We start from the raw sequence: 12,454 nt of genomic DNA on the forward strand, positions 1-12,454 counted from the left end.
ACCTAGTTGTGGGTTCAAACCCTGGTGGAGGTGTGTATAGGAGGCAACCAATTGATGTTTCTTTTTCTTTTTTTATTTGTGTCTTAAAAAAATATTTTATTGATTATGCCATTACAGTTGTTCTATTTCCCCCCTTCATTCCCCTCCACCCTGCACACCCCCTCCCCCACCATTCCCCCCCTTTAGTTTATGTCCATGTGTCTCAAGTTCTTTAGATTCTACATTTCCCCTACTATTCTTGCCCTCCCCCCTATCTATTTTCTGCTTACCGTCTATTCTACTTATTTTCTGTATCTTCTTGAGCCATGTTTTGATCTGTTCACACCTGTTACCTATGAGGAGCGGGGCCCTAGGTGTTCACCAGGGCGGGGCAACTCAGTTGCTGGGTTGTGACGCTGTATGTGGGGGTGGGGTCAAAGAGGGGCAATAGTGGTCCCCTCTGCTGCTTCCCGACGCTGGGTCCTGCATGGTCTGTCTCACTGCTCGTTCCTTCACTGGTTTATCTGCTCTCGAATGTGTGACCTCGGTCAGCCTGCTGCCTTGAATGGATCGGCCCTGTCACTACCCCACACCTGGGATTCGCCCTTGGCTGCCTCCACGCCTACGTCAGGGGATCTTTTTTGCCATACCGACTTCACTGCTGGCTCCACTCCTCTTACCAGTCTGGCTGAGTGGTTCGTTGTTTTGGACTTCCATATAGTTCAATTTTCTGTTTTGGCTGCGTCTTTTTGTTACTAAAACTTTGTTGTCTCTAAACTTGGTTGTGTGAAGAGGCACAATGTTTCCACCTATGCCTCCATCTTGGCAGAAGTCCCTGATGTTTCTCTTCCTCTTTTCCTTTTCCTTTCTCTCTCTCTCAAAAAAAATTAAAAAAAAACATATCCATGGGTAAGGATTAAAAAATAAAAATAAGTATAGTTGACATATACAGTGGGGCAAAGTTAGGTTTACAGTTGTTCATATGGAAAACAATAAAATAATAAATATAAGAATAAACTGTGTTTTGCATACTCACAACTGTAAACCTACTTTTGCCCCACCCTATACAATATTCTGTTAGTTTCAAGTGAGTGTGGCATTCCTGACCTTGATATAGGCTACTATAACGATTTTGAAACTATGAAACACATCATAGAGTGATGGAGTTAAAAACAGTGTGCTAACATGCTTTCTTCCTATTCTGGTTGGCCAGGAGACTCAGGTTGAGTGGATAATGGCTGTATTGAAAACAGGTTTGCTATTTCCATTGGGCAGCTAGATTTGAAATTAATTCTATTTTGTGACAATCAACAGATACTTATTGAGTGTATATAGTGTATACCTAATATGGTAAAAAATATTTTATATTTATTAGCCTGGCAATTAGGGTTCTTACAGACTGGCCAGTGCTTATCTTTCCAACCTTATCTCCCCAGAACCTGCCTTTAAGGACACTGCTGTAGCTAGAGTGTTCTATTTGCTCCCCTTGCTCATTTCTACCTCTGTATACTTGCTAAAGTCATTCTCTTTTCTTACTTCTCCCTCACATCACAAACGCTGGCAGCATTCCCTACTCTTTTTTTGTTTTTTAAAGATTTTATTTATTTTTAGAGAGAGGGGAAGGGAAAGAGAAAGAGAGAAACATCAATGTGTGGTTGCCTCTTGTGTGCCCCCTCCTGGGGACCTAGCCTGCAACCAAGGCATGTGCCCTGACTGGGAATCAAACCAGTAACCCTTTGATGTGCAGGTTGGCACTCAATCCACTGAGCCACACCAACCAGGGCCCTACTCTTTTTTTTTTTTAGAGAGAGAGGGGAAGGAAAGGAGAAAGAGAGGGAGGGAAACATCAATGTGTGGTTGCCTCTCAAGCGCCCCCTACTGAAGACCTGACTCACAACCCAGGCATGTGCCCTAACTGGGAATTCAACTAGCAATCCTTTGGTTCACAGGTACTTGATCCGTTGAGCCACACCAGCCAGGGCAGCTTTTCCTACTCTTTTATGCTATCACTAGCCTAGAAGATAAGATCCTATATTCTTGCTCTAATACATGCTCATCTCTTGTGCTTATGAACTACTCATGGTTAATTTCTGACTTCTTTGGTGCTTAATAGTAACTCCTTTGACATAACATAGTGGACAATATGGTGAAATGGAAACAGCAAAGCAATTTTTATCACAACTCCATGACTTCCTGGCTCTGCGACTGTGGGAAATGTTGCTTACTCTCACTCTTCTGTTTCCTTCTCTGTAAGCTGGGATAACTAGTCAGAGTGCAGACCTCATGGGCTGTTGGGAGGGTTAAGTGTGATGATATATGTAAAAGTAACTGACAGTGCCTGGTGGCAGAGAGTAAGCACTCAATGTTAGCTTTTATTGTTTACCTCTTGTATTTTTAACTTTGCACATGGATTATGTTCCCATCATTAGTAGAAGTCTTACTATCTGCTGTTCTTATTATGTGCCAAGTACCATGTTAGGCACTTTCACCTGTATTATCTTACTTAATTCTCAAACAATCTTGAGGTTAAAGTGGTTTGATGTAGAGGCCATAACTAGGCATTATTAGAGCCAGAGTTTTGAACTAATTATACTTGTTTCTAAAGCCTTTCCATTACATTATGGTGCTATTTCACAGACATGGGAAACTTCTCATTTTCCTCATAGGGCTAAGTGTTGGGTATAAATCAAGTTTATTTACTTCATGGATTTATTGTGTATAAATCAAGGTAGTGAAACTTGGAGCTTTACTTGCTTTGTGCTATTGCTTTTTCATGGTTGATAACCACAGGTTCTTGTCCTTCACCACTAGAAAGCACCGCCAAATTCCCTTCATTCTCTATATTACTAGAGGTATTAATGCCTTTATTTACACTTAACTACTACTTGCTCTTGCTCATCTGCTTAAAAAAAAAAACTTGGCCATTTGATTTTAAATCACCTAATTCAACCCCTTTGTTTATACTTGAAGCAAATGAAACTCAGGATAGCTGAGACCCACCCAAGGACACACTGGAAGCTGATGGCTGATGGTCCAGGTTCCTGGCTCACATTCAGAGCACCACTCATTACATCAGGGAGCCCCTTGAGAAGCAGAACTTGAAGGCATTGTTGTCATAAGCGGCTGAGAACCTCAAACTATATAGTCTTATTTGTGGGGCTAATGTAATAGTAAACCCTTTTTAAATATAATATACAAATAAGCTTCCTTCAGCACAAAGTTCAAATTAGTGAAACCTAATCATACGACTATATATATATGAGGAACATCTGACTGTTGCTACTTTACAGGCTACACATTTCTAGAAACCAAAAGTAGTTCTAATTTATTCTGTATGGCAATTGGCACAGGACATATTTGAAAGCCAGAACTGTCAAGACAGAGAAATTTAGAGGCTCAGAATAGGCTTTTAAAATTTGTGAATATCTAAGGCAATCTAATCCAATCCATTACTTTTTATAACAAGGAGACTGAAGCTCAGGAAGTAATTGCCTAGTGTTTTAACAAAATTTGTAGTGAAATCAGCATCACTTTCCCCACAAAACTGAATTGCCTTCCTATATTACCTAAAAATCAAATTGGGTCGATTGTCACAGAAGACTGCAGGAATAAAGCCTTTTGGGGGGAAATATAAGACAACCTTTAGGAAACTAAAATTAAACATTAATTTCTCTTGGAACATGAACCCCATAATTATTCAGGCAAATTTATTGCATGTACAGATTTTCTTGGCTCTTTGATCATCCTTATGTGTTACTGGTAGAATTGTTTTTTCATCAGAAACATAATAATTCAGAAAGAGAAAAATGAAATTTTCTTAGCTAATGGAAACTTTGAAAACTCCAGATTTTGATCTATTCTAAAGTGCCCTCAGTTCTTTTAGCAACTTCCAGACATGGAGAGGAATCAGAATGGACTTGGATCATCCTCTAATTATTTTCTAATGTCTTAGTCATTGTGGCAACAAAAATTCCTGGCTATTCAGTAGAATTTTAACAATATTTTCATCTTCACTGCTTTCTTTAGGTTGTAGATTGTGTAGGTACACATACTGGAGCCCAGGAATTAATAAGTTTTGTATTATTTTTTTTAAAGGCAGACTATGTTTTTTTCTTTTTTTTAAAGTTGATTTTAGCAAGAGGAGAGAGAGAGAGAGAGAGAGACCTCAATCTTGATTTGTTGTTCCACTTATCTATGCATTCATTGGTTGATTCTTGTTTGTGCCTTGACCAGTGATCTAACCCACAACTTTGGGGTATCAGGAGCTGATGCTCCAACCAACTGAGCCACCTGGCCAAGGCTGAATTACTGTTATTTTTAAAAGAAAATTTGTTTTTTCCAGTTTGTTTTTCTATAGATTCCAGCCAGACTTTTCTATCATGCCTTACTACTGGGTCTGAAGAAATCAGGCTGAGAAGGAAGATTATATGACACAATGGGGCAATGCATCCATATCCTCAGCCCAGCCCTGTGCTTCAAACCCTGGAAATAATTTAGAGTCAACCTCAGGAAACTGGAAAGTGTGGGAAGCTCATGAGGAGTGACATGGTGCCAGGCCTGAAAGATCTAATGAAGCTCCCTGCCAAACTGGCCTGGGATTAACCTCATCGGTTCCCAGCCAGAGCTCTCCCAGTTGACTTGCTTTCCTGTTAATCTATGGAGTTGACCAACTGAGTTTGACCGTGACTGTCTTTGTTTTGCAAAACGAAATTGGTAAGGCAGACCTCATGCTGATTGACTGAATGGTGTCATCAACCCAATTCAAGGGGTGCCACAAAAGCAAGGAAATGAAACTTCAATTTCCTCCTCATGTTCAATGGTAGTTTATCATATGGATTTTGACCCCTATGCAGCTCAGGGCAAAGTATTTTATTGCTTTTTTTGTGAACACCAATAAACCACTCTCTTCTTCCATGTTTTCCTCTGACCCTCATTTCTATCCCACCCCTGATTAAGGCTTATTGGAAAAGGCAGTTCTCTATTGTCAACCAAAGCCTTCATTTTTACCCTCACCAACCTGTCACGGTTTTACATTTATTCTAGGAAGCACAAGACTTGTTTTAAGACAAAACAGAAACAAACAAACAGGAGTGTACGTGGAGGAGAGCCATTCTGGCTTCAGAGCTCCTCTTACTACTTCCTTTGCTTCAGTTCTGGGCTTTGACACAGGTGTTCCCACTGCCCCTGTATACACTTCCATTAGGATGTTTATCACACCACGTTATTAGAGGCACAGGTGTGCTTTCCTTCTTGATTAGAAGGGACTATGTCCCTTCATCTTTGTATCCCCAGCAGGCACCTAGCATAGTCCCTGACCCATAGCAGGCATTCATTGAATGAATAGAGTGATAGAGGCCCCCCACAAAGATTAGCTAGCTCATCTGTTGCCCTACCTGCCAGAAGTCTGTACCTACCTATTCCAGAATAAAAATGAGGTTTAGTTACTCAGCTTCCTCTTTGGGCACTTGTGCATATTAACAAGAAAGGTGCGGTATTTCTGAGGACTTGGACCTGTGCCCTCTTCCTTTTACTTCCTACTCTTCTTAGAAATTTCATTTAGACTTCCGCCAAGATGGAGGTGTAGGGGGAAGCACTGTACCTTCTCACACAACCAAGTTTAAAAACAACAAAGTTTTAGCAACAAAAACACAACCAAACCACAGAAAATTGAACTATACAGAAGTCGGACAATAACAAACCCTTCAGCCAAACCGGTAAGAGGGGCAGAGCCAGCAGCAGAGAGGGGTCAGTCAGGAAAGATCCACTGGACTGACCTGGGCGTGCAACCCAGGCACTCAGGCAGCCGTGGGCGAAGCCTAGGTGTGGACTAGCAGGTGGACCCACTGAGGGCACAAGGCAGGGGACTCACTGAGGGCTGACTGCGGTCACACATTCGCGAGCAGATAAATTGGTGAAGGAGCTAGTGGTGAGACAGACCATGCAGGCCTCAGTGGCGGGAAGTGGCAGAGGGAAGCGCGATTGTCCCTCTCTGACCCCACCCCCATATACAGCGTCACAAACCAGCGACCTGGGGGCCCTACCCTGGTGAACAACTCTGCTCCTCATACGTAAAAAGCACAAACAGATAAAAACATGGCTAAAGAACAACTCAGAGCCCCAGAGCCCATAAATCTAAGCGATGAAGAAATAGCCAAATTTTCAGATGCACAGTTCAAAACACTGGTGATCAGGATCCTCACAGAACTGGTTGATTTTAGTAACATATTAGAGGAACATATGAAGGCTAAACTAATTGAAATGAACGGTAATGCACAGGAAACCAATAGTAATGGAAAGGAAACTGGGACTCAAATCAAGGGAGTAGACCAAAAGGAAGGAAAAAATGACCAAACAGAAAAGAATGAAGAAACAAGAATTCAAAAAAATGAGGAGAGGCTTAGGAACCTCCAGGGCATCTTTGAACGTTCCAACATTCGAATTACAGGGGTACCAGAAGGGGAAGAGGAACAGCCACGAGTGGAAACTTTATTTGAACAAATAATAAAAGAGAACTTCCTCGTTCTGGCAAAGGAAATAGACTTCCAGGAAATCCAGGAAGCTCAGTGAGTCCCAAAGAAGTTGGACCCAAGAAGGAACACACCAAGGCACATCATAATTACACTGCCCAGGATTAAAATGAAGGAGAGAATCCTAGAAGCAGCAAGAGCTAAGGGGACAGTCACCTACAGAGGAGTTCCCATCAGACTGTCAGCTGATTTCTCAAAAGAGACCTTACAGGCAAGAAGGGGCTGGAAAGAAGTATTCCAAGTCATGAAAACCAAAGACCTACAACCAAGATTGTTCTATCCAGCAAAGTTTTCATTTAGAATAGAAGGACAGATAAAGTGTTTCTCAGATAAGATCAAATTCAAGGAGTTCATCATCACCAAGCCCTTACTATATGAAATGTTAAAGGGATTTACCTAAGAAAAAGAAGATAAAAAAGATGAACAGTGAAAGACAGCAAACTCACAGTTATTAATAACCACACCTAAAACAAAAGCAAACTAAGAGGACAGCTAGATCAGGGGCAGAACCATAGAAATGAAGAACTCATGGAGGGTTAGCAACAGGGGAGTGGGAGAAGGAGAAGGGGGGAGAAGCTACAGGAAATAAGTAGCATAGATGGTAGGTAGAAAATAGATAGGGGGAGGGCAAGAATAGTAGGGGAAATACAGAATCTAAAGAACTTCCTTGGCTGGCATAGCTCAGTGGATTGAGCGCGGGCCTGCGAACCAGAGTATCGGGGTTCGATTCCCAGTCAGGGCACATGCCTGGGTTGCAAGCCAGTTCCCAGCAGGGGACGCATGAGAGGCAACCATACATTGATGTTTCTCTCCCACTCTTTCTCCTTCCCTTCCCCTATCTCGAAAAATAAATAAATAAAATATTTAAAAAAATAATTGTGATCTATACATAAAAAAAAAACTTGAGACACGTGGTCATAAACTAAAGGGGGAATGGTGGGGGAGGGGGTGTGCATAATCAATAAAAATATAAATATATATACATAAAAAATAAATATATTTTATAAAAATAAAGAAATTTCATTTATTCCCATGGCTTCAGAAACTGTCTCTATATTGGTGACTCTTAAATTTGCATCTCCATCTCAAATTTCTCCTCTAATTTGTTATCCAGCTTTCCCAGACTTAATAGCCAAGTAAGTGCCTGCTTAATATTTCTATTTGCGTGTCTCAGAAAAATTTCAAAGTTAATATGCTTAAAATGGATCTCTTGATTCCCATCTTTCCATTAGTCCCACTCTGGTTCTCTCTCTTATTGCCTTTGTTCATAAATGACACCACCTGCCACTCAGTCACTAAAGCTAGACAACCGGAAATCATCTTATATCACCTACCCACATTCAATCCATCAACAAATTTTATTGGTTCCACCTCTTTTATACATACTGCTCATCTTCCCTCATCTCTCCATTCACTGTCTCTACCTTAATCCAGGCCCCCATCAGCTCTTGCCCAGCTTAATACAATTGCATCCTTGCCTTTAGACCTTCTACACTTGCCTTTCTCCAGTTCACTTTCCATAAAGCAGGTACTATGAATTTTCTTATGAAGTAAATAGGATCCTATCTGCCTAAAATCTTTTTTTTAAAGATTTTATTTATTTATCTATCTATTTATGTATTTAAAAAATTTTTTTAACCTTTTAATTACAGATCAGAGTGTCTGGTCTCCTTCACAGCCAAACCTGGGGGCAGGGACTGCTTCAGCTTCTCAGCCTTCTCTTTGCCTGTGATGACCAAGGTGTAAAGGTACCTGCTGCAACAAACTTTAAACTTCACGTTGTCCTTGTTTTTCTTGATGTTGACAGATTTGGCATCTTTTCGCCTGGCTGTGAGCAGGAGGTCCTTGATTTCCTCAGTTTTTCAAGGCATGGCGAAGAGGTGTGGAGAATGCACAGCCGGCCCCTCCAATTATTCCACCTATTCCCTGTGTACCACCTAAGAGCCACTTACAGCAAGCCAGATTTTATTTATTTATTTGTAGAGAGGGGAAAGGAGGGAAAAGAGAGGGAGAGAAACTTCAGTGTGTGGTTGCCTCTCAAGTGCCCCCTACTGGGGACCTGGCTTGCAACCCATGTGCCCTGACTGGCCTGCATGTGCCCTGACTGGGAATCAAACCAGCCTCCCTTTGATTCGTAGGCCAGCACTCAACTGTCAGGATGGGCGGGGTAGTACAAAATGGCAGCTGAACACAGAAAGATGGCTGACGTCAAACCAGAGAGCCGAAAGGGCCAGCTTTGCCAAAATGGATATCCGCATAGCAACCTGAGCCTGAGGGGAACCACCAATGATATATTGCTGCTTTGTTCAAAGGGGACCAATCCCCAGCTCCCATGAAGAGAGCCAACCAAAATAAAACCCTGCCATATTCCCTGCTTGGGCGTGACTTCTCCGACCCCACTCTGCAGACAGGAGAACCTCGCCCCGGTCTGCAAACTCCAATAAAGCTCTATACTGCCTAACTTTGTGGCTGATTGGCATTTCTTCCTTGGCGGAGCCTAAGAAAACCTTTCATCAACCACTGAGCCACACCAGCCAGGACTACTTAAAATCTTTTAATTACTTCTCATTTCTCTGCAACAAAATTCTGACATTTTACTGTAACCTGCTGAATCTTGCATGATCTGACCTCTGCTTACTTTTCTAAGCTCCTCTCGTGCCACCATATGCAAACTGTGCTCCAGTGATAGCAAACTTGGATTGTGTGCTCTGGCCAGTGTAGCTCAGTGGATTGAGTGAGGGCCTGAGAACCAGAGGATTCCCAGTTAGGGCACATGTCTGGGTTTCAGGCCAGTTCCCAGCAGGGGACCCACGAGAGGCAACCATACATTGATATTCTCTCCCTCTCTCCTTCCCTTCCCCTCTAAAGATAAATAAAGTCTTAAAAAATTAAAAACAAAAAACAAACAAACAAACAAAAAAACCAAACTTGGATCATGTCCTGGAATTTTCCAAGCTGTTTTCTGCTTTGGGCCTTATTGCTCATTAATGCTTCTCTCTGGAATATGGTGTTCTGCAGCTCTTATAACTGGTTCCTGTTAATCCTTTGCATATCAGCTTAAATGTCAACTTTACAGAGAGCCTTCTCTGACTACTTTTTCTAAAGATATTGCTGACTTATTGTAAGAACCCCACTAATTTTGTCATGACACTTACCTAAGTCTGTAATAATTTGTTTTTTTAGTTCATTGTATATGTCCTTCATGAGGGCAGAGACTTTGTCTGTGTCAAGAACTTCCTCACCCATTGAATTAGTTCTATCTGTGCCTATGTAGGCCTAGGCCTACTTATTGAGTAGGTTCTCAATACATATTTATTAAATAAATGGATAGATGATGTGGGCTATAAATAGGGGACAGTATAATTATTATCAACTTTTCAGAGTGGAAGGAGGCACAACTACAAGTATACTTGGGATAATACGCATATACCATGAATAGAAGAAGCACTGGGTTTTCAGAAATATCAGAAGTCAAAGTGACTCTGACTTTGTACCCTACAACATTTTTATTCAGGTGATGCAAAGCTAAGATGAATACCAAGGAAAGGAAGAAGGGGTATATGCAGCGAAGGGTAGTGTAGTAGGGGGAACGGGCTGACCTTTTCATTTGCCTTGAGCTTAAATGGTAATGGTGAGTTTGGGAACCTCATATGTCTTTCTCCCTCTCTTTCTCCCTCTCTTTCTCCTTCTTCTTTACCTTTGTTTTCTTCTTCTTCCTCCCCTTCCCCTCTCCTCCCCCTCCCCTTCCATTCTTCCTCCCCTCCCCCTCCTCCTCCTCCTCCTTCTTCTTTATCTCTCTCCCTCTCTCTCTCATTTTTAAATATAGCACATCCAAGCTCTTCCCCATCAGGTACCTGTCTGAGTTACTGCCCATTTGATTGGTCCTAAGAATACTATAGAGCCCCCCAAAGTAGAGGATCTAGGGGTTGCTTGAACTTGGAATTAGAAGACCTGAGATCTATCTTAAACTTTAAGTATCCAAATGACCTTGGGTGAATTGTTTTCCCTCTTCTGAAAGGTGAGAAGATTGTAAGGGATTATTTCTAAGGTCTCCTCCTCTTCCTCTAATATTTCTTTTTTTTTTTAAATTAAAGGTTCCCTTTTCTTTTTTTTTTTTTTAAGATTTTATTTGTTTATCTTTTAGAGGGGAAAGGGGGGAGAGAGGGAGAGAAATATCAATGTATGGTTGCCTCTCACATGTCCCCTGCTGGGAACTAGCCTGCAACCCAGGCATGTGCCCTGACTGGGAATCAAACCGTGATCGTCTGGTTTGCAGGTCCGTGCTAAATCCACTGAGCTATACCAGCCAGGTTCTTCCTCTAATATTTCATAACATCTTTGGGCAAGATGTCAGGAGAGCACTGATCACCCACCACACGCAGAGTGTTGTAAGAGGCTTGCAGAGGCACTGAGAGGGGTGATATGACCCTCCTTCTGAAGAGAGTTGTCAGCCCTATTGTTGAGGTATAGAAAAATATATAATGCCTAGATATCAAAGGCAGTGATATTTGGATTCTATCAAACAAAAGTCAGGCAATCTCAAGGAGCAGATAAACCTCAAGGAGGAAGTGTTTGGGGTTGGAGAGGCTGTAGGTAGGGCAAAGATATTTCAGAGAAGGAAATGGTCTCAACTGGGATACAGACATTGCATAGGAACAATACATGCAAGGAATTGTCATAACCTGGCCTGCCTGGAACTGAGGAAGCCAGGGGTAAAATTGGAAAAGCAAGTTAGGAGCAGTTATCTCTGGGAAGGATAGTGGGCTGGGGGAAGAAGGGAATGAAGATGATTATTTAATTTTTGGCCTGTTTCTAAATTGTTTAAATTTTATGATAATATATTCATAGAACAAATTTTTTTCATTAAAAATTAATTTATTTTTTAATTGTTCAAGTAAAGTTTTCTGTCTTTTACTCCCATTCCAAAAAAATTTTTTTTAATGTTACAGTAGGACAGTATCAACTTTAGGAGACTTAAAATGTCTAGCCACCCTGGAAGTGGATGCCCGGTGTCTGATCGCGTGGTGCCTGCCAAGGGTGTCCCCTCAGAGAGCTGGACAGCTGGCCTCAAGAACAGATCAACATGCCTTTGACTAGAGATTTACTACATCCGTCCTTGGAAGAGGAAAAGAAAAACAAAAAGAAACAACTATTTCAAAGTCCAAATTCTTATTTTTTGGATGTAAAATGTCCAAGCCGCTACAAGATCACCACAGTTTTCAGCTACGCTCAGACAGTGGTTCTCTGTGTAAGTTGTTCGACAGTGTTGTGCCAGCTGACGGGAGGAAAGGCTAGACTCACGGAAGGGTGTTCATTTAGAAGAAAGCAACACAGCTTCCTGAATTTGTGTTGTATCACAGAAAGCCTTATCAGTTTGGTAATTCTACTTAATCTGCCAAGATAATGTAATTACATTTAATTTTGTAAGTATACAACAATGATTTTCTATTTTGGTGTCAGTTTTTCAATAAAGTTTTGATTGTTGGGGGGGTGGGGTGGAGTCTGGCCAGCCGTGGCCAGTATGGCTCAATGGATTGAGTGCCAGTGAACCAAAGGGTCATTGGTTCCATTCCCAGTCAGGGCACATGCATAGATTGTGGGCCAGGTCCTCAATAGGGGGCAGGTGAGAGGCAACTACACATTGATGTTTCTCTCCCCCTCTTTCTCCCTCCCTTCCTCTCTCTCTAAACATAAATAAAATCTATTAAAAAAGACAATATAATTTTTTTAATGTCTACTCAAAGAATTAGGATTTTATTTTCTAGGATTGCAATTAATTAATTAATTAATTAATTTTTAGAGCGAGGAAGAGAGGGAGAAAAACATCAGTGTGTGATTGCCTCTCAAATGCCCCCGGGCCTGCAACCCAGGCATGTGCCCTTATTGAGAATCAGACTGGTGACCCTTTGGTTTGCAGGCCAGCGCTCAATCTACCAATCCACACCAGT

General features: G+C 41.6%; 1 protein-coding gene and 1 pseudogene across 1 annotated transcript; one reads left to right on the forward strand and one right to left on the reverse strand.

Moving 5' to 3' along the window:
* Positions 1-8,152: 8,152 nt before the first annotated feature.
* Positions 8,153-8,377, reverse strand: LOC119051105 (60S ribosomal protein L38-like; annotated as a pseudogene).
* A 3,212-nt stretch (positions 8,378-11,589) lies between these two features.
* LOC119051104 (40S ribosomal protein S27-like) lies at positions 11,590-11,910 on the forward strand. Its single transcript, XM_037147715.2, has one exon. It carries the CDS (start codon positions 11,590-11,592, stop codon positions 11,908-11,910), a length of 321 nt encoding a protein of 106 aa, XP_037003610.2.
* The last annotated feature ends 544 nt before the right edge of the window (positions 11,911-12,454 follow it).

Source organism: Artibeus jamaicensis, unplaced genomic scaffold (genome assembly GCF_021234435.1).
Source record: "Artibeus jamaicensis isolate MK-2021 breed Jamaican fruit bat unplaced genomic scaffold, CSHL_Jam_final contig_456, whole genome shotgun sequence".
NCBI lineage: Eukaryota > Metazoa > Chordata > Mammalia > Chiroptera > Phyllostomidae > Artibeus > Artibeus jamaicensis.

Bases quoted from the DNA above. Each gene is read 5' to 3' on its own strand.
- LOC119051104 (XM_037147715.2), top strand. From the start codon at position 11,590: ATGCCTTTGACTAGAGATTTACTACATCCGTCCTTGGAAGAGGAAAAG.